The sequence below is a fragment of the Anolis sagrei genome, chromosome 2 (genome assembly GCF_037176765.1).
Source record: "Anolis sagrei isolate rAnoSag1 chromosome 2, rAnoSag1.mat, whole genome shotgun sequence".
Classification (NCBI taxonomy): Eukaryota; Metazoa; Chordata; class Lepidosauria; order Squamata; family Dactyloidae; genus Anolis; species Anolis sagrei.
The window spans coordinates 140,892,568-140,916,056 of NC_090022.1; the positions used below are offsets into that span (position 1 = coordinate 140,892,568).

At 37.7% G+C, this 23,489-nt stretch overlaps 1 protein-coding gene across 1 annotated transcript in view; it reads right to left on the reverse strand.

Annotated features, from left to right (window-relative positions):
- SCN8A (sodium voltage-gated channel alpha subunit 8) overlaps positions 1-23,489 on the reverse strand; it is a 104,393-nt gene that overhangs the window by 17,617 nt on the left and 63,287 nt on the right. Inside the window, exons 11-20 of the mRNA XM_067463927.1 lie at positions 21,634-21,921; positions 19,791-20,183; positions 16,000-16,135; positions 14,267-14,505; positions 13,398-13,571; positions 12,051-12,407; positions 10,552-11,022; positions 7,995-8,112; positions 7,356-7,510; positions 5,935-6,108 (exon numbers count right to left, since the gene is read on the reverse strand). Coding sequence (XP_067320028.1) covers positions 5,935-6,108; positions 7,356-7,510; positions 7,995-8,112; positions 10,552-11,022; positions 12,051-12,407; positions 13,398-13,571; positions 14,267-14,505; positions 16,000-16,135; positions 19,791-20,183; positions 21,634-21,921 — 2,505 coding nt within the window. The remainder of the gene's footprint in view (positions 1-5,934; positions 6,109-7,355; positions 7,511-7,994; positions 8,113-10,551; positions 11,023-12,050; positions 12,408-13,397; positions 13,572-14,266; positions 14,506-15,999; positions 16,136-19,790; positions 20,184-21,633; positions 21,922-23,489) is intronic.

Sequence of the window (23,489 nt, forward strand, 5' to 3'; positions counted from 1 at the left end):
TGTTAGAATAAATCCCCTAGCACTGACAGTATTTCCATCCCACGAACTGGACTGCCGGCCCCGGTCCACCCCCAGTTCTAGTGATATCGAAGACAAGACCACCAGCTGCCTACAGCACTTCACTGAAACGACCTGGAAGGAAATAATGCGGTTGAGAGAGGCATAAGAATAAAACAAAAGGGGAAAATAAGTGAGATAGAGGCAGAGACACACAGACGGAAACAGGGTCTGTTGGAAGGTTAGGAGCCCAAACGGATGACAAGAACCTTACCCTCGCCCTCTTAACAGTCTGCAGGATCCCAGCAGCTCCCATTAAATTAAGCCAGACAAATTTTTAAAGGTACCTATGAGAAAGAATACAGATAAATACACACACTGCACAATCTGCCTTAGTTTTGTCAGTCAGGTGGGTTGGGAAAATGGTGGGGAGGCCTATCTTTTCTACTAGTGTGACATCTAATAGGGCAGAGTGAGGGAAGTAATCTTCATTGAAAAGCCAACAATGCAAGTCCGAAGAATGCAATGCACTCATGTAGGGTAAATCGTGTAGCTCCAGCTGGATTTCAGTTTAACAAGTTGATCATCAGTCTTTCCAGTGGAATTATGTTTTGTGTCACTGTGAGTAACAATGGTGTTGAACAGTATGAGAGCAGATGTTGGAAAGAGTCACTGTTGAACTGCAATCTTCTTTGTTATGCTGACTGCAAGATCCTGGGAGTTTAGTCCAAAAATGACCTTCCCAAACTCTGTATGAGTGACCTCAAGTGTAAAGAGAAGTTGCTAAAATAACTGGGACTGAGGGTTGAATCACATATTATGAAATCACCACAAATGCAGCACATACTATGCATTTTTGCTATATCCTCTGGTGTATACACAAAATATTTTTCCCCAAAAAACCAAATCATATGAATGCTGCAAGCCAGATTGTGTTTGGTATAGCAAGTCTGGCAGCTCCAGTGCTGTGGTAGTATTTGAATACAGGAATCATATTGGCTGAATGCACGTTGTGATTACTTTGCATTTTAGCACTGTCAAGAGTAAACATGTTTTGGTTTTGAGCCATTTTTGAGGGGGGAACAGATCACCCACCCACCCCATGTGAATCCTAGCTTTAGATCTTGCTGTGTGGACCTGAGTATCCAGAGGTGGTGACTGTATCTTCAGGGTCTGTGCATGGAGTGGAATTAACCTCAATTTTTAATGTTTTCTTCGTAAACTATAAAGCATCTGAGAAAGAAATATTATTTTTGTTTCCTTTCACTGAAAATTGAGAATGCTCAAAGTACATTTATTAAATTGGAATGTTAAAAATAGCAAAACATTAATTAGTTTAAAACCAAAATAGGTAGAATAACATACGTTTCGATTCACTTTGGCTTCTGAGATTTTAAAAATCTAGGAAATAGCATTCAGGGTAATGTTTTCCAGCACTTTTATCGATGTTTGGAAGTGGTGTTTTATTGTCAATGGGAGAACAATATGGTTTTTCTTTGACAGTTAAGGAAACGAAGTCTGAGCTATGCAAAATGTTGAGGAGAGTTTGGCTCCAGTACTATGAATAAATTTGATGGCAAGAATATGTTGTACTTTATAATGTTGGAATGGGTTTGTGGGTCTAAAGATTGGATCAATATGATATCCAGTAGAGTTAACCTACAAAAGGTGTAAAGTAAGATCAAATTAAAGTATGAATAGGTTATGTCAAACCTATCAAGTGATACAGAAAAATTGATATTTGAAAAATCATCCTATGAACGAAAAGCGAGCATTGCTGTTAAAATGGTGGACCTTTTATAATTGCTTTTCAGCAATGTATTTACTCTATAATGGTTAAAGTGATGATGGGCCATTAAGTTGATTATTTCTGAGAAGACATGTACAGGATTACACTGTTAAGCTCCAATGGTTTAAACAAGTCATATACTTAAATGTCATCCACTGGAAAAAAAATGTAAGAACACTTAGGCTATATCATGCCTATAAAGACATATGAAAACAACACATTTCACCACAAAAATAGTCATTTTTAAATCCTATTTTGGTCAAAAGGGGGAGTGTGACTATTATGTGGTGAAAAAAGCCTATATGAGGTATTTCTTCTTGGAGGGATATGAATTTTGAATACTCTTTGTCCTGAGTTTTAGATGTCCTGTGGAGCAAAATATTGATGCATTTTGGCAACTAATGGGATTATAGTTATCCATTGACTAAGGATACAGTATGTGTAAACGATATTTTTGTAGTTATCGTTTGTACTCTGCACCCACATTTCAAATGGTATGGAATCAGCAAAATGTAATTTAATCTTCTGACAGTGGTTTGTTTCATCTTGGCAATCCTAGAATCTGGTTTGATGGGAAGCAAGTAAATCAGATTGCCACAACTGTTAGATTGGGGGGGGGGGGGGGAGGTTCATATTGTGAAAGTCACCCTTCATCCATTGCTTAACATGACACCAAAGTAAACTTGATTAACAGTGAAATTATGTGCATGCTTAATCAAAAGTAACTTCTGAGTCCTAAGGGGCTTACTTCCTAGTAAATGTGTATAAGATCAGAGCTTTCTGAACTGTTTGTGGAAACAATTTTCTATGTCATTGGAAGTAGCTGTGCATTTATTGCTTTTCTATGCAGTTAGCAAGTGTGATAAAGGCTTCAAAGAAGAACTTTTATGAAACTGGATTTAAAAATTTGGGGTCCTTTTTAGAGACAAAACATGAAATGCAGTTTTTGTGATCTCATCCTCAACACAAAAACAAACATTCAACATTGATTACTTAAATAAAAGACTTGGGGTGAGTAGAAAGACAAATAGCATTAAAGCAACCAACATTCCCTTCTCACATCTTGAAACTTACAATTAAGTGAACAAATATTAAAGTAATAATTTACACTGGATTATGGTTAGTTAGTTTTTAGAAGGTTCTTTCAGAAAAAAAGTATATTGGTTGTTTCTAAAGAAATAATTATATCAAAAAGTATTAAATCATGGGGTGCTTTGTACTATTAGATTAATAATTCACCTTTCTCTAAAAGACAAACACCAAACCAAAACATAACCATACCAACAAAATGTATCATTGCTCCAGAAAAAAAGGGAAAAAAAGAAAAAAAAACTGCAGAGAAATCACAAATATATTTGACATCTTTGGAAACTAGTAGAGAATGATATGGTCAAAAGGTCCCCATGCTTCAGAAATACCACTTGCACATTGTTTTCACTGTGATAATCCAGTAACAAACAATATAGTTATTTTGGAGATGTTTCAAAGATCTTATCCTATGATCTTAGGATGAAGATCTTTCTTACAAGGGCCAGTTTGAGTATATTCTATTTTGGTAAAAATATCTTCAGAGATACCTTCAAAACACTTAAAACATACCCACTCCCCCCACACATTTCATTTTATTTCTTTCTATTATATACAATTATTGTCCACAAAAGTAGTTTGCTGTACATGCATCACCTCACTTTCAGGTCTTCTCTTCTACACAGGGAAGACACTATTTCATTAGAAAATATGGCCAATGGAAGGTTTCTAATTTTGTCAGAGAGACTCTCATCAACAGAGAGAACCTTGCCATTACAAGAAGGGAATAGTTAGAGAGCAAAACTATATGTTCCTGTTTATTTGCATTTACTGGTGCATGTTCTTGAACAGTCATACTGGACTGAGGACGTTGTCTCTCTCTCTCTGCATTGTGGGCTTGATAACCACCTACTCGCAAAACTGCTATTTCATCGTGGGAGACAGGCTACTAATGGCATCTAATAGCGATTTCCTCTTGAGACAAAGAGGAGGAGGAATTCCTATTGTTGCTGCGATTGTGGTATATGTATTGGTGTATTTGTGTGGAAGGCAAGTTAAACCTTCTTTTCCATCCCTGCTGAATAGTATGTGGATCATCTGCATTCCTGCTGTTGAAATCGGGAATCACAACATGTGATAAAGAAATGCTAATGATATTTAAGTGAACCTTTTCTTCTGGTACAGAGCTTCCTTATATGTTTGCTGTAATCAAGGACAGAACGCATTCATGCATCAGAGCACCCACAAGAGCTGCCATAAGAATGCTCCTCAACCCGATTTTCCCCCATTGTGAGTTCTTTCTCTTGAACCATGTGCTATCACTGTTATTATCATTATTTTAAGTTTTTGTATGTGAGGCATTAAATTTTGCCATAATTATGTTGGAAACCACTTTGAGTCCCCCACTGGGGTGAGAAAAGTGGTATACAAGTGAAGTAAATAAATAAATACTCCTTCAGCCTGGCAGCTATAAAAGTAAGGTAGTACTAAAGGAGTTACAGGACAAAAGGGGATCAATTTCTTCCGTGCAGGTTAAGAATGGAAAAGTGACTGAGACTAGCTCTACAGTGCCATATTTCAGAATTCAGGTTAACTGCATTGAACTGGATTATATGCAATGTTGATTGATATAATCCACATTGCATATAATTCACAACCTCTGAGGATGCCTGCTATAGATGCAGGTGGAACGTTAGGAGAGAATGCTTCTAGAATATGGCCATACAGCCCGAAAAACCTACAACAACCCAGTGATTCCGGCCATGAAAGCCTTCGACAATACAATTCAATGTAGTTAAACTGCATTTTGAAACTGCATTATATGGCAGTGTAGATGGGGCCTTAGTTCTACTTCCATTATTGGGTGAAAATTAATTACTATCTTACTCAAAACTAGTTATTGTAGGAGCTGCTTCCAAACTCTGCCCTTACAATACCCAGGACAGATAAACACACTGAAGAAAAGAACCATGCTGTTCAAGATTTGCTAAAAACAGCTTTTTTTCTAAGCTAGTGCTTTTTGGCTGTTGTGATGTGGGAGGCCATCTATTTCCCTCCAGTACTGTATTTGTGACCAGGGTCAACCTAAGTCTGAAATGACTTGAAAGCAAACAACAACAACAACAATCTTATTTCGTCAGCCAAAAGCATTTCCCTCTGAAATACTAATAAGCTTATATTTGTTAAAATTGTTCTTCACTTTAATAGTTGTATTGTTTTTAAGTGTTTTTTCCCCCTACTAATATGATATGTGCAGTGTGCATAGGAATTCATTCATGTTTTTTTTTTCCAAATTATAATCCGGCTCTCCAACAGTTTGAGGGACTGTGACCTGGCTCTCTGTTTATAAAGTTTGAGAACCCCTGTTCTTAACTATATGTGTTTGTAATGTAATTTTCCATCTTTTATGAACTATCTTAAGTTTCAGTCTGGGATACAGGTAGGCTATATAAAAAGTGACGTATGAATGGATAGTATTAATGGGTGCTTGTGATGTTGCACATTTCTATCCCCAAGATCAGTCCTTAACACTTTTGTTGTCTCAACTTCTGGATGAACTATATGTGTGTATTTGTGTGCATTTCTACCTTCAAGTTACCTGTTAACTTGTGGTGACCCCATGATTTTCACAGAGTTTTCTTTGGCAAGCAATACGATGGTTTGCCACTTCCTTCCTCTGAAATATAGTCTGCCGCAACCAGTATTTGTTGGTGGTCGCCCATCCAAATAGTCTGTTTAGCTCCCAAAATCAGACAGGATGTATAAGAGTAAAAATGGCTTTTTTGATGAACTGCTAGAAATCAGATTTGCTTTAGGGCTATTTTTGCTTGTTGACACCTCCTCTGCTCCGTTCTCGCTTTCAATCAACACTGTGATCCCAATGGAAAAGTAGACCTGAGAGTGATGGCATGCAAATGTCCTCAACTTTCAACATCAATAATAAATAGCAGGAGAATGCCTTTCCAACAGTTCCTGCTGGGTGGCTGCTCCTGTTTGATGCCCAGATTACAGAGTGCTACAGGATCAGCATTGTTAAGCCTCACTTATTTTAGCCAGAAAAACAATCTCAGATGTCACAGAAAGCAATGCATAGATTTGAAGAATCACAAAGAGATACGTACTGCTACAATGAGGAAATCCAGCCAGCACCAGGCATTAGTGAAGAACTTCACAAATCCATAGGCACACCACTTCAACAACATTTCGAGGATAAAGATGTAGGTGAAAACTTTATCAGCGTACTCCAAGCAGGTCCGAATGGTCTTCCTCTGTTCAATGTAAATATCCTCAAAGGCCTAAGGGAAAACACGGAATCAAGCATTACTACCCTTTGAATTTGGCAGCAAAGTAAGCTACAAATAGAAAATTGGGAAGTCCAAACTGTCTATACTGCCTTTCTCACCGTAACAGGGGTCTCAAGGCAGTTTACAACATACTAATGGGAAAACCCAATGCTTACATACATGTAGAGAAAAAAATCATAATAAATAAACACTAGCATAAACTATAAATTAAAATAATTAAAACCATTAAACATAAACAAAATTTAAGCATTAAGACAAAGCATTAAAAACATCCTAGTGTAAATATTAAAGTCACATGATCCAAAAATCATACACCGTGGCCATTCCAAATTGCCATTGCACATATATCCTAATTATTTTTTGCGCTGCATTATTTTACTGGTCAAAGGCTTGGTCCCACAACCACTTCTTTGTTTTCTTTCTAAACGCCAGGAGGGAGGGCGCTGATCTAATCTCATTGGGAAGTGAGTTCCGGAGCCAGGGAGCCACCACTGAGAAGGCCCTGTCTCTCATCCCCACCAACCGCATTTGCAATGGAGGTGGGACCGAGAGCAGGGCTACCCCAGGAGATCTTAATCTCCATGATAGTTCATAGAGGGAGATATGTTCAGACGGGTATACATATAAATGTATTTAACTATGCTGTGCCTCACCTTGAGCTCAAAAGTTAATAAAATAATAATAATAATAGTAATTATTATTATTATTTGAAACACAACAAGATTGGTACACAGCAAACAAGATCACTATGCTGGTTGTTGTATTGGATCACACGTCGGACACTTTCTAATTGTGTAGGACTGTATGATGTATGATGTATTGGCGAATAATGCGTGCAGATCCCAGTGGCCTTTTGCAGCTGGCAGATGGTATTCTTGTCAGCGCCAATTGTGTTTAAGTGCAGGCCAAGTGTGCCGATCACCACTGGGACCATCTTTACTGGCTTCTGCCAGAGTCTTTGCAGTTTGATTTTTAAATCCTCGTATCGTGTCAGCTTTTCCACTTGTTTCTATTCAATCCTGCTGTCGCCTGGGATTGCAACATCGATGATACGTTGTTGTTGTTGTTATTATATATTAAAAAGTATAATGGCAAAAGGAATAGAATAAATGGCATGGTCACTGTACAGATTCTCCTGCAGCTGTTATTTAGCTTTTAAAAAAAGCATCTTCACACATTTTCTGTATTTTTAAGTTCGGCTCTTTAGCAAATTCCAATAAAATGTTAACTCTACTTACCAAAGCGCCACTACTCAGCAAGATCATGAAGATAATGAATGTCTCAAACCAATTATGTTCGACAATCAGGAAGCAGGTTTTCCTTAAGTTCCACCACTGTTTGCCACGCCCTTCTTCGATACTAACTTGGCAGCACTTGAACTTTTGCACACAACCTGCAAATGCAAAGTCACCAAAAGCTTTCTGAGAACTGTAGCATTGGTTAACAGGTAAAGGATACATAAAGTCCAAAATGTTGCAATGTAATGTACACATTTTTTTTGAATTGTCATGAGTCATAAAGGATGTTGCTTTACCGCCACATGGCTTGGAGCTATAGATAATATATTGATTATTCACTATTGAGTCTGCATCATAGGTTGGGAGTTCATCCTTTAAGAAAAGAATACTGGCCATAGTTGGAGGTTACATGACCATGTTTGGATCCTTTGATTCAATAACACCCTTCAGGTTCTTTATCGAAATCCTATAAATTCAGCTGTAGTTATTTTAAGAATTGTTTAATTTATTTTTACATTTATACAAACAGGGGAAAACAAACCTAGGTGCTTCACACATTCTCAAGTATGGGGGAACAAGGAATGCGGCATAGAACCAAGACTGCTAAAGACATAAATATCAATATGTGGACTATATCACCTTCTGTAAAACACGCATCAGGATCCAGATACTCTTCTGGTGCTTCAACAGGAACCTCTTCTGCTTCTGGCTTGATATCAATGGTGCTGCCCTCTGATGAACTAGTATCATCCAGTTTCTGGGAAAGCAATAGTAAAAAAAACACCCCCAACAATTACATACATAGATACAGGTTGTGTTTCCCTTCTTGGCATCAGGCACGTTCAGGATTTTGGCTTTTCTTTCAGATTTTGGAATACCTCTATTTGTATATATATACATCAAGAGGTATCTTAGAGATGGGACCCAAGCCAAAATGTGAAAATCAAATATGTTTCACATACACCAAGAATACATAGCCTGAAGGTAATTTTATCCGTAATATTTTTTAACAATTTTGTGCACGGAACAACATTTGTGTACATTAAACCATCAGAAAGCAAAGGTGCCACTATTGCAGCCACCCACGTGGCCCATTTTGGATTTTGGAATTTTGAATCTGAAATGTTAAATCTGTACTATAATCCAGGTGAAAAGAAGGACTTCATTTCATCCTGAATTTGAACTCTTGGCAACAAAAAGTATGAGACTTTTCCTAGTTTAATCTTTTTGAATCACCAAAAGAAAAACACATATGGAAAAGGGGCAAACATTTTCTAATTCCTTTGTCGTTGTGGAGACATGTACTGTATGTTGCTGACAGACTACAATGCTCAGTCAAATATGTCATCATGGCTAAGTCTGAATAAGTAAAACCTGGGAAAATTAGTTTTTTTGGACTATACTTTCCCCCAACTTGCATAGATATCAATATATGAAAAATCCCAAACTTACTTTAAATCCTGTCTTCTCTAGTACAATTTGTTTTTCTTTATGATCAAACAACCAAAAATAAATTGTATGCCAAATAGATTTCCAGATTCAAAAATTATTATTAACAACAACTGAACGATAGTTACAAATACTCAATAAATCTATTTTTAAAGGTGACATTTGGCAGGAGTTGAAAACATTGCCACAATTATTACATGAAATTCAAAAGTGGCTATAACTAATTCTCTTAAAATGACTTATTTTTTGCAATTTTTGCAATTTAATTTCAATGTAAGATGCTTGAGATGGGGAGATTGAATGTTTTTAACTAACTGCATTATCTTAGTGTGAGGCTGGATCTACACTGATTCCAGGTTATCTTCTTTGAACTGGATTATAGGAGTATGCACTGCCATCTAATATAGTTCAAACAGATAATCTGGAATCAGATACTGGATTATTTGATGGTGTATATGGAGTGTGCTAATCACTCATTCAACATCACAGGGTGTCCTCAAATGATCTCTTTCACATGTATATCAAATTCATGCTGAAGAAAGTAGAATCATGCCCAGTGATCCCATCCACTATGTTAGCATATCCTATGAGTCTCCATCTCTGATGTCTGTGATATATGAAATTGTTTTGGCTTTCCAGTCAAGTGAGAAGTCTATGATTGTATGAGCAGCTGTATGAGCACAGATTCCTCAATCAAATAGCATGTTCAGCACATCTATCTGTTGTGTGTGTTGTGCATATGGCATTGAGGGTAGAGCTCAATAGAACATACCCCTGCCTATGTACATATGGATATCAATTGGAAGAGCCTTTTCATATGATTTCATTTCACAAATGCTCCTTGAGAAGGAGTAGGAGTGGTAGCATGGCACTGTTTTGCAGTAGGGAGAGAAACTGAGCCCGAGAGAATGTGAATTGATGGAAATGGCTGCCATGGGTAATGGGCACTAACTTAAACAATTTAAAAAGTGGTTTAGTGCCAATATCCACTGGAAATCCTGACTCTGGTCCTCCTGAAATCTGCTATTGGTTTTAACTGGGCCACTATGAAGACAACAAGTGAATGGGAAGTGACCACAAATGAATGGGGTGTGGAAAATCATGGGAAAAGTTTATTGCATTCATTCCATGCTTACATGCCTTACTTATTGGAGACATTTGGTTTATGTATGTTTAGTAATTCTGGTTATATATGACCACAGCTGACTTGGCTGGAATTTCATGGATTAGCATTTCCCAGATGTTTTGATAGACTTCTGTACTGATTAAGATCTTTTCCCCTTTATGTGCTTATGAACAATTGTTCATTGATACATGACAAGTTGTATCACTTGAGTTTGCATCTTCTTGACTAGAACTAAGAACAAGTAATTTATTTGTATATTGAAATCTGCTTACTACCACAATCCCACATCTACGTCCTTCGTAATGCATAAGGTTTGAGAATGATGAATCTTTCAACTTGTTTGTTCCAATTTTACCAGTTCTAACATCAGTTTGTACATTTTAAAAAAGTAGATGAAAAAGGATAAAATTCATAGTAATTCTATACATATTTCTATGTGTAATTTCCCCTAATATATGCATTTCTATATGCATTTTGCAATTGGAGAATGGCACTAGGAAAAGTGCTGTATCTTGAAGGATTATCCATTTAGGAAGCATGTAGTAGGGAAGTCATCCTTACGTATGAATACCAGAAACAATGAAATGGGAATATACTCTGAGAAGGAGCATGGGTTTGTACCTCTTTGCTGCCATCAGGATCGGTATCACTGCTGAAATCTTCTGTGTTGAGGTTCTCAAAGTCAGACTCGCCTACGGCTATGGGGACTCGGACAGTGAGGTTTGGGTTGTTGATGAAAGACATATGATCCTCATCAATGATGTATTTCTCCACGCTGCTCCCAATGCCACTGGTGGTGCCATTGCCGTTCTTTTGGTAATCAATCTCTCGATTGATGTCAGCCCCCATGTGGTTGGCAATGCAGTTCATCTTCTTGTCATACAACTCATCAAGGGGCTTAACTTCATCCGCCTCCCTCTTTTTGAAATGGGTTTGCACAAGTTCATGCACTTTGATCTTTGCCCAGGCAATGCCTTTCTTGATTCGAATGACGGAGATCTGCAAGTTGTTCATCTCCCCATCATCGTCAGTTGCTGCAAGGTTGTCTGCACTGAAAGAGCTCAGCAACAAGGCCAAGAACAGGTTCAACACCTGAAAAAGCAGAAAGAGGGGATAAATCAATTATTTCTTAACAACATTTCTACAGTGAATTGATAATATCCTCCCCCCCCCCCCCCAAAAGGTGGTAGCACCAGAGGGAGAGATGGGACAGTGGATTCACTCCACTGGGTGGCTCAGATCACCTGCCATTTCACCCCTCCCAATTCAGACCTGTCTCCCTCTCATCAGTCCTTTCTTCCCATGGACCATTGCAACTACACCACTTTATGTTACAACTGGAACCAAATGTGCTCATTTGGCTCTTCCTTCTTTAATATGTTTGCCTTTTATACCATATATTAAAATGCATGGCATAAAATAAACTGCCTTGGGTTCACTGATAGAAAGGTGGTATATAAATAAATACACTATGTAGCAAATAAAATAAAGCTCTTTCTTTGAAAACAGCATACACATAGAAACCCTAAACCAGCTAGTGAAGTGGTTCTCAACCTGTGGGTCCCCAGGTGTTTTGGCTTATGACTCCCAGAAATCCCAGCCCGTTTACCAGCTATTAGGATTTTGGGGAGTTGAAGGCCAAAACATCTGGGGACACACAGGCTGAGAAACATTGAGATAGAGTAAGTCTGCTGAAACATTTCACTGGATACAGCAGATAGATTTTTGGCCAGATCCAACAGACTTAGGTTGGAACTACATGGCCAAGTAGTACAATTTGAACTGCATTATATGGTTATGGAATTGGGTTATATAAGTCTATACTGCCATACAATCCAGTTTAAAGCAATTAATTTGCATTCTGATACTGCATTATATGGCAGTGTAGATGGGGCCTCATTCTTATGTTCCTGGACATAGCACTGCATTGGTGCAGTAACTGTTATGGTTTTTTCCCCTCTGGTGCATAATCATAACAAGAACCTGGAATTAAATCACTGAAACAATTAGACAACTTTAGCTGAAAAGCAAGCAACAGAATTAGTGAGTTCTTTTTCCCTGTGTTATAAGATAGCATCTGTTCATATCCTACTCAAAAACAATCAGAAATTTTTACTGACCACTAAATTTCCAATGACCATCACCATCATAAAGACAATAAGGCACATCGCCTGTCCAGCTACTTCCATACAGTCCCACATGGTTTCAATCCATTCTCCACAGAGAACACGGAAGACAATAAGGAAAGAGTGGAAGAAGTCGTTCATGTGCCATCGAGGAAGCTCACAGTCTGGGTTGATCTTGCAGACACACTCCTTGTAGCTCTTGCCAAAAAGCTGCATCCCCACCACAGCAAAAATGAAGACGATGATGGCCAGCACCAAAGTCAGGTTCCCCAAGGCACCCACCGAGTTACCAATGATTTTAATCAACATGTTAAGAGTTGGCCAGGATTTTGCCAGCTTGAAGACTCTCAACTTGATGATGGTGTAAAAGAAAAATAAAGGAAGAAAAGATTAGTATTACTGCTTTATGTTGTTGCTGTTGTTATTACTACAGCTATACAATCCATGTATCCGTGGAACTGACATACATACAGTAATTTCATTTATCTAAAATTTCAGTTATCCACTTAGGGCCTCCTCGAAAAGTTACACTCTTTTCTTGGTACCTCCATCATTCATCCCATTGAAAACAACAGGATTCACTATTATCCATAGTTGTATGCGCAGAAATGAAGTCCAGGACTGTGTCCCCTGCAGATAAGGGCTACTATATAGTGTACTACTGCTACTACTGCAATTGTTATTTGAGTTTACAACTCTTTCTTTCTCATAGAAAGGCAGGTTAACTAGCAATCTGCATAAAATACATCCAAAATAACAAGTATCCCAAACAGTGAATTACACATATATGTTGATATACAATTCAAACAATATGACATACCTACTGGCAGAAAACAAATGAAAGACAAAAATATGGAAATATATTATAAGGAAAGTAAGTTCCATAACTGGTAAGCCACGTGTGGCACCTCTACAAGTCACAATTCCAGAATAATTATTTTTATATAAAAAGACTATATTACCATTAGTTACAAGCTTTTAGTTTGACACTGCTGCTTGTTAACTATTAAAATTAATTTCACACAAATATGTGTTGATTCTGAATTTATTTTAATAAATATATTTTATTGGAATTATCTTTTTCTACAAGCTACATTGAGAAAGTCTGGTCTAAATAAAGGTGCGCAGAAAATCAGGAGAACCTCTGGAACTGAATATCAATGGAATGGATCAGGAACCAACTTTTGAAAACAAAAACAAAAAATGCTGATCACCAGTATAGAGTAATAATTCCTCCAGTAATTATAAGACATAATATATATTCCCATATTTTTTTACAGAGGATTTCACAGCCGTTGCAAAACTGAAAACTGTAACAGGCAATGAGGAAAAGAAGAATACCAGTCGGAAGGATCGCAGCACTGAAAGCCCTTCCACATCTGCTAGCATGAGTTCCAGTAAACTGAGAGAGACAATAAATCCATCAAAAATGTTCCATCCTTCTTGGAAATAATAGTAGGGATCCATTGCTATGAGCTTCAGAAACATTTCCGCTGCAAATATTCCAGTGAAAACCTATAAAGAAAAAAGCAACAGATTGCTACATTCTCCCCCATAATTCAGATTCATATATCCATTTTCAAAGGGAGGGTGAGGTAGCAGAAAAACAAGTCATGTTGCATCAGAAGTTTAAGTGAAGAAGAGGTATGATTTTTCTTACAGTTTTCCCCTCCCTGAAATATCTGCTTTACTTTTCACTGAATTCCATCAACAAGCACCTCTCTACACCATAGAATTAATGCAGTTTGTTGCCACTTTAACTGCCATGGCTCAAAGCTACTGAATCTTGGGAGTTTTAGTTTGGTGAGGCACCAGCAATCTCACAGAGAAGGCTAAAACTACAGGTCCCATGGTTCCACAGCGCTGAGTCATGATAGTTAAAGTGGAATCAAACTGTATTAATTCTCCAGTGTAGATGTACCCTCAGTACTTCAAAACAAGACGTAATGCTCCCTTCAGCCCTATAACATTTTTGATACTTACAGAAAGCATTAGGCATCACCTCTAGCATTCAATAAAATGCTAGCAGTCATCATACCATATACTTAATAAATCCATAACATCTTCATTGCTCAAATAATAGTTTCAATAAGATAAACGAAATAATGATGAGTTGCTCAGCAATATAATATGTTGGTCTTGACATTTGTTGATCTTGACATTTGAAGTCCACTTGTTGCTGAGAAACTTTTAAAGCGCATTCTGCTTACCAGATTTCCTACGGCCAAGACATGTTCAAACGTTGGAGTCATGGGATGGTGTTCCATGGCCATGAACAGAGTATTCAGAACAATACATATGGTGATGGCTAAATCCACAAAGGGGTCCATGACGATCAAGTTGACAATCTCTTTCAACTTTAGCCAGTATGGGTGGCATTCCCAAATGAGGACAACGTTGGCAAATTTGTACCAGCAAGGGGGACATTTTCTTTGAGATTCCTCCAGTTCTACAGCAACACAACAAAATAGGAAAATGTGACATTTTTGTTGTATTAATTAAAAAAAAAAACAGAGCTACAATACTGAAATGCTAGGTTTATATAATCCTCAAATGATAGACTAAACCAGTCATGGGCAAACTTCGACCCTCCAGGTGTTTTGGACTGCGACAACTCCTGGCTTCAGGCCCTTTCTTTTCCCTCCTCAGCTGCTTAAGCTGGAGGGCCAAAGTTTGCTCATGCCTGAACTGTATAGTCTGCCCCATTTGAAACACTGTGAAAATCATGTTTTTTTTTAAAAAAGGAAATAAAATATATTCAATGATGTTAACAATAAGCAGGGGGAGAACAAGTTAATATTAATTCAAATGTTTATTTTAATTGTATATTGTTAAGGCATTGAATTATTGCCCAAGCTGTAAGTCACCTTGAGTCCCCTTCAGGGTAGAGAAAAGTGGGATATAAATATAGTAAATATATAGATATAGATAAATAAATAAAAATCATATTCAGGGGATGGGATGAAATTGATAAGACACTATTTATTTATTGTGATATATACACACACACACACACATATACACACAAACACATACACACACACATCTTTACCCCACTGTTCCTTCAAGGAAGGAGCATTGAGCAGAATCAAGAGGATTTGGGAATAAACAATTCTCATTTTTGAAATATTAAGATCTAGATACTGTAAAGTGTCTATCACTGTACAGTGATTGTCATGGTCCCAGCACCTCACTCCATACTAATGAGTTTGGTTGCCTCCCATTTGTTTAATAGATTATTGGTGTGTGTGTGTGTGTATTTTCATTTATGAAACGTATTTATTGCTGTTCTCCCAATATGTGACTCAAGACAGCTTACAATGTAAGTAAAAACAAAAGGCATCCAAAGCCTAGTAAAATGATCCAATCAAATACACAATCACATTAAAATATTTAAAAATCATTTTAATACAGGTTTAAAGGATAAAGTATAGTACACTTTGTTAAAAAACAAAAACAAAAGTGAAGACTGCCTAATCAAAAATGTCTTTTCATTGTGCCATGGAAAGGAAATACAGCAGAGTCTCGCTTATCCAACCTTCACTCATCCAACGTTCTGTATTAGCCAATGCAGTTTGCCTCCCGCCCGGATCCACAACTGTTTCAATACACTGCGATGTTTTGGTGCTAAATTCATAAATGCAGTAATTACTACATAACGTTCCCATGTATTGAACTGCTTTTTCTGTCGATTTGTTGTAAAACATGATGTTTTGGTGCTTAATTTGTAAAATCATAATGTAATTTGACATTTAATAGGCTTTTCCTTAATCCCTCCTTATTATTCAATATTTTTGCTTATCCAACGTTCTGCTGGCCCGTTTATATTGGATAAGTGAGACTCTACTGTATGACAAAAAACAAAGGACAATACAAACTTCTAAAGTGGAGATCTTCCTTGCTAGTGGGAACAGGAAAACATATTGCTAAAAATTGAACCTACCTTCTACAAGGGTATTTGTTATGACTGTCATTATACTGTTGGTTCGGTCCTTCCTTCCATAGGAGGCATTTAGTTGGTCCATTGACACCAATAGTGACCCAGTAGCTTTCTTTTTAATCTCTACCTCAGTAGTTCCCTAAAAAATCCATAACATCCTGTTAGTACGGTTTTTTAAATGTCTGCAGAGGGAAATGCAAAAGGCTTTCATTCTCAAAACAAAGGCAGAATTTATTTTTCATACCTATGTCAAAAGATTCCTGAACATGGCTTCTTATTCTTGATAGAGAGATTCTATAAGGCCCTTTGTCAGTTCCAATTCAATGCATTTATCTCACCTGAAGTCCCTGAGTCAGTAGTTTAGTTATATGTAGTTTATGCAGTGAATCACTGCTTTTCTTGTTCAAGTACATCCATATAGACACGTATTTTCAGATACAGCAGTTTTGGGATCTGCAACTTAAACTCAGTTAAAGTATTTGCTAGCTATTTTAAGTCTTTCAATTACCTCATTAGGTCCTATTAATTTCAACAGAAATGATTTACTATGAACTCTTCTATGTTACAAATTGTTACCAATCACTTAATTAGCATGGTGGCAGCTACTTCGCCTCCCCTTTTTAGAGATAGAAACATCATTAGGGCTTGTATAGAATCATAGAGTTGGAAGAGACCTCGTGGGCCATCCAGGCCAATCTCCTGGCAAGAAGCAGGAAAGTCGCATTCAAAGCACCCCCGACAGATGGCCATCCAGCCTCTGCTTAAAAGCCTAAGTGGAATTTAAAAGATCTAAGTGGAATTCAATTTCAACCACTCAAATAACGTTGGTGCTGAATCTTACAAGCTTTCTATATCAATTGGAGACTGACTTGACCACCCAGCTTTTCGAGTGGATCTGTAATAGTTGTGTTTTTAAAATCACGGTGTCTATGATTTTAACCGTGTATGAGCTCAGCAGTTTTAGAATGAAGAGGTAAATGAACAAATAAAAACAAATCCATAAATGGGGCCACAACATTTCCCTGAAGACCAAATTGCATTGAGGTTGTATGTGAAACGCTCTCAGAATTATCATCTTGGTTATTTAAGTTAGTCACTTGTGAATTTGTTTGGAGCACAAGAGAGTGAGGCGAGAGGGACTGTGTAACTCTTTTCTTATTTTTTAATATTTTGTTTTACTCAAAAATGTGGTTTCCTATCTCTTTTTAAATTGCACTGGAGTTAAAAGCACTTAAGGGGAGACTGGGAAAACTATCCATGGGGAAGTTCAGAATCTTTAAAAGAACAAAACAACTACACAACATTGATAGAATCTATCTTGTGTACATATATTGTGACTCTAAATAGCGCCAGCTTATCATTTAATGGCATGTGTTTAAAACTGTTTTTCCCCCAGTAAGATTTACTATTGACTGGTAGACAATGATAAGCTACTTTAGAGTCAAAGAATCATAGAGTTGGAAGAGACCTCGTGGGCCATCCAGTCCAACCTCCTTCCAAGAAGCAGGAAAATCGCATTCAAAGCACCCCTGACAGATGGCCATCCAGCCTCTGTTTAAGAGCCTCCAAAGAAGGACTCTCCACCACACTTCGAGGCAGAGAGTTCCACTGCTGAACAGTTCTCAGTCAGGAATTTCTTCCTCATGTTCAGGAGGAATCTCCTTTCTTGTAGTTTGAAGCCATTGTTCCACATCCTAGTCTCCAAGGAAGCAGAAAACAAGCCTGCTCCCTCCTCCCTATGACTTCCCCTCGCATATTTATACATGGCTCACATCATGTCTCCTCTTAGTCTTCTCTTCTTCAGGGTAAACATGATCAGCTCTTTAAGCTGCTACTCATAGGGCTTGTTTGCACCCATGCTTCTTTGTAAGTAGAAATAGGCAAAGTTATGGCACTCCAAATGCTTTCTGTTTCAAGCAAAAAGGACTGTATTTTAACCTGAGCATATAGATATTTAAGAAAAAAACTAATTTAGTGTATAAACTGCACAGGTTATGTCTTCTCTGAGATAAGATAGATAAAACTAGATTGCTGCCATCATTGCCGAAATAACTTTTAGGTAACTGATATCACATAATGCAGAGATATAGTGTGGGTTATCTTTCGTGCAGTCATCATGCCATATTCTTAATAAATCCATAACATCTTCATGCTGTTAGAGGACTAAACTGAGAGAGTATACTTACATGCTAACTGGAAAAAGTGGTAGTAATCAAAGCTGAAAGTAACTAGGGGAGGGTTCAAACATTCTTGAAGAAAAGAAAGGGGCCGAGATACAGTTTAATTTAGTTTGCAGTAATAAAGATGTCAGAGAGGGTTGTTTGGGGTTTTTTTTTTAAGGGAGAAAAAGCTTGGAACTTTTTTCCTTGTGTATTTTGGCCAACAATGCTGTTCAAGATGGTCACTTTGGGAAAATGTACTTTGTTCAGAGAAAGGGCAAGTGCATACAGTTTAAGAGTAATGGTTTAGACTCTGGGGTGCTTCTGTCTCTTTACTATGTCTTCAGTCCACAATAAAATAATAAATATTTGTATGGACTGTGGCACCTCATGTAGAAGCAACAGAGCTGATTCGGTTTCTCTATGGGGTAAAAGGCATGTCAAGATGTGCCCAAGGACGGTCAAAGGAACTATGTGTGTTTCCAGATTCCACATCTTGTTCTTTTACACCAAGCCAGCTTTGACTTATAACTACCCCATGAGTGAGAGACTTCAATGCCACCTTCTCCTGAACAGACATGAGCAGGTATTGAGTCTATCCAACAGCAATGTGGTTATCCTCTTTTCCTATTGCCTCACACTTTAGGTGAAGGTAAAGGTTTTCCCCTGACATTAAGTCCAGTTGTGTCCGATTCGGAGGTGTGGTGATCATCTCCATTTCTAAGCCAAAGAGCCGGCGTTGTCCATAGACACCTCCAAGGTCATGTGGTCGGCATGACTGCCTCACACTTTAAAAAGTACTATTTTTTTTCTAATACGCCATGACATATTAATAATGACAGCTTGTATAGTGTGATAATTAGCATTATCTCTATAATGAATATCCCCTCTGTAAAAATGAGTTTTCTCCAGGGAAAAAAGATCCCAACAAATTTCCATAACTTTAAATATTATATGCAGAAGTGAGGGGATGTTTTTTGTTGGGCTGAGCCTTCATGGGATAGCACCACTTGGTGTCAGTCATATGAGACTTGCAGTCCAAAGTTTTATATATATAGTCTAGTCACAAGATGGCCATTACTACAAGTAGAACATCTTTTTCTTACACTCCTAAAAATTCTTAAATGATTCATTTCTTTACAGAGCTTCATTTTACACAAAATTGATCAAGTTTCCTGGAGCTTCTTAAATAAAAAAAGATGAGAGATATTACTCTACCAAAGAGGATTTATACGGAATTAATCCTACTTGTACTGGTGGGATTAAGAAATGTATAGTGAATTCCATTCACATTCAGATGATCCTCTAAATAATGTGAATCATTTGGGGATTTAATTTAGCAAACAGCACATTCAACATTATTCTTTCCCTTTCAAAAAGAAGTTCCAAGCCATTTCCCCCTTGGGTGCCAGAAGAGAGGAGTGAAAGAAGGAAGACTGTGAGTTGGTTAATTGAAGAAAGGATGGGTATAAGATTTAAAGCATAGCAATTGGGGAACAGGGTTCAGGCTTCAACATCTGTAGGTAGACAAACCACTTTTCATTCCATCACTTGGGATCCACTTGGCAGCATACAGGAAAGCAGAAAGGAGGACAGACTGCCATGCCTAGACTATCTACTCATTGACTTCCTTACGCTGTCATCAGTAGCTGCCTTATCTATTTTCACCTCAGGCAGAAGGCGTCCACTGGGGAGGTTGGAGGTTGGGCCGCCAATCAGGGAGACCACGCCATTGCAGTCCACGGTGCTGTTCCGCTTCACGTTCCGGCGGATGCTGGGGAAGATGCGCGACGACCGACTTCCCTGGCTGTAGCCACTGTAACCGCTGTAGCTGCTTTTCCGGTCATGGCCCCGAATCGGGATGAAAAGGGAATCCCTCCTGCCTTCGCTCTCTTCCACAGTGCTGTGCTCATCATCGGCAAATTCATTCTCTGAACCCGGGTCGCGGAAACCTCTCTTGAAACTGAAGATGCTGCTTTTACTGTTGTGGCGGGAGAGGTACGGTGATCCTGGTATGCTAAGCAGTGACTAGAAGAGAAATACAGCAAGAAGGTGGAACTGAAACTGTAAAGCAAACAAATGCTAAAGAGCAAACACTACAAGTGGTAACAACAGGGAATTTTCAGTCTAATTGGATAAACAAAACAAAACTCTCTCTCCCTGTGAATTTTTCAAGAAAACAAGCACATATGCACTAATACAAACTGGGAAGCTAGTATATGAAATTCACAGTCTCTCTCACTCTTGGAGTTATCACATTTAACAAAGAAAACACACGACAGACAGATTTGTCATTCTCTGTAACTATAAAAAAAGCCAGCAGCAAAATCAGAATCAGATTACAGGGCACAAACACAGACTTAGGTTGGATCTACACTGCCATATAATGCAGCTTCAGAATGCAGATTAACTGCACTGAACTGGATCATATGAGTTTACACTGTCATATAATCCAGTTCAAAGCAGTCAATCTGCATTCTGAAGCTACATTATATGGAAGTATAGATCTAGCCTTAAAGGTTGAAGTTTCCTACAGCATTACATCCAACTCTCCATCTATGCCCTGATGCGACTAAGTTCCTCTTTCCTGATTTTATAAGGATCATTCCTTGTCTGCTGGCAGGAGGGAAAGAATATTTTTTTATATATAGTATACCTCTCTCTCTCACACACACACACTATATCTATCTATCTATCTATCTATCTATCTATCTATCTATCTATCTATCTATCTATATCTCCGTACTTATACATGTCATTAGGAGAAAACTTGTATATTCTCTTTGGGTCGTATTTGACTCATTAAAGCACGGATTGATTGCTCTATGAAGGAATTACTCTGAAAATCTTTCCTTATGAGGAGAGATGCATCCTTCTAAAGCACCAACTAGTTAATCAAGTAATTGTGAAAACCTTGTTGCATTTCAGTATGTAAAGGGAAAAATGAGTGGGGCAATGCAAAGATGGAATTCAATGGGCTTGGACTAAAAAAAATCCTGAATGCACACATTTGGTCATTTTCAATCAAAGTCTGTGAAAAGGAAGCTAAAACGAATTATACTAATTTCTGTACTTTGGGGAGATGAAAGCAGGTGCTGGGATTAAGTAGGAGCGTGAAACAGAACATTGCATCATTTCTGTTCCACTGTATGGAAAACCTGTCTGTTTGGAACAGAAGTTACAGCATGACATTTTGAATTGCATCCTTCTATCACGGTACAGGTTGCAGCTACTTTCCTTTCAAACGAGTAGGCAGACAGGCTGAAAGATGAGCTCATGTCACCGAAGAAGCTAAGCCGTATCATGCCAGATTCTGATATATTTGTGCATTCAGGAGATCATAGAAAAAAAAGCATAATATAGCTATCTGGAAAGTTGGAAAGAGAATCTAGCCCACTCATCTCTTTTTTTTCTAACACCCCTGCCCAATGCACAGTTTTGAGATGTAAATTTCAACCATCTAGGCTGAAAACATTACCTGGTTCATGATGGAAAGTTTCCGCCCTAACCTGTTGTCTGGCAAGCGGAAGACCTTCCTTCTCATGCCATCTTCTGATTCTGACTTAAAGACTTTCTCAGCATCCCCTTTCTCTTCTCCTTCTGACAGCTCCTTCTGCTTCCGCTTCTTCCTCCTGTTCCGCCGCTCTTTGGCACTTTTAGAGCTGAGCTTGGAGACCTCAGAGGAGCTCTGCGACATTCTTCCACCACCTTCTTCTTCTATGGCATCTTCAGAGACGGTCCCTGCTGAAGTGGCCATGGCTGCCGCCTAGGACAGATGGCGGGCGGTAGAGAAGGCAGAGAGACAAAACACCAAAATGTAGTACCAAATGTGAATTCTACATAGTAATCAAATGCAAGAAGCCCAAATGAACAAAGGAATAGACCATGGGTGTGAAAAAGGTACAGTGATGAATAGCTCTCTGGTAAATTTCCAATGGGCAGGAAATAGTTTTTGTATCTAAACCATTTAACAGAAGCAGCAACAACATTACCTCTTCCACCCCCCCCCCCCACAAAATTATGCTGCTGGAAGGAAGGAAGCTTGAGGTAATCTAGCACAGATATTGTGTAGGAGTACACTGAATTCTGAACAACTGTGATCCTTTTAAAAAAATCACTGGTTGGAAACACCATATTTTGGGCTTTACAAAAATACAACTGCATTTGGATCCCTTTCGGAGTGGAGGGAGGGGGCTTGGAGGTCTAGAAACAGAAAGAAACTGGTCTAGTTCTTTCCTAACTATTCCTGGATTTATGAAGAAACTATACTCAGATCAAATTTTAGATTGGAGTAATTAATCTGCATACTCATAAAAGCATTTTATTATATTTACTTTAACACTGCTTTCTTCTCAAAATTCAGACTCAAAGGAGCTCACACTTAGAAATAATATAATTAAAATGTACAAAAGATAAATATTAAATTGGAATTAAATTATTTTCTTCTTCCTAACTGATTAATCTTTAAAAACATACCTTGATTTCATTCACCAGCGAATTTTATACAGAAAGAGCAGTTTTAAATTTAAAAAAACCCTTTATAGTATAGTATTATTTTCAAAACATCATGTGAAAAAAACCTTTCTCTTTTCTACTTTATTAATGATGCAAAAAGGCCAATAAAAGTGTATTCTAATGAAGAAAACGGATCTTTTGACAGCTTTTTTTCATCCTTAAATGATGAAATCTTAATTCTGTATTCAAATTACTTTTCAGGAAACACTTTTGAGTGAACAACATAAATGTTACAGTTGTATTACCTCGTGTTTGTATTGTTGAAGGCTTTCATGTCCAGAATCACTGGGTTGTTGTGTTTTCCAGGCTGTAAGGCCATGTTCCAGAAGCATGTTCCAGAATGCTTCTGAAACATGGCCATACAGCCCTGAAAACTCAAAACAACCTACCTAGTTTTCATTTTTTTGTTTTGTTTTAAAAACTCTTAGACCCATGAGAGAATCTTAGAAAATCAAAACAAAAGATCATATAAAGCAAACTTGAAGAGATCCTAGTTCAGAACACATGCTGTTTCATGATGATTGATCAGAGTGCTATTTTGAAATATCCGATTGAATGAAAATTCTAGTGAAATGTCTCATTATGTTTATTTCCTAAATATATTTTATAGAAAATTAATACTGGAAGGAAATTGTGAGAATAAAAGTATTTAAAATATCAAATAACATTAACCCTAAGGACAAATGACAAGCTAAGAGGTATTACTGACATGTTATGATGTATCTTCAAGTTGTTTTTTGAAAATTCATATTTAGTTGTGTATCAGAGAACTAATGGATCAAAAGGCTCAAAATCTGGAATATCTACCCAGGAGTCATT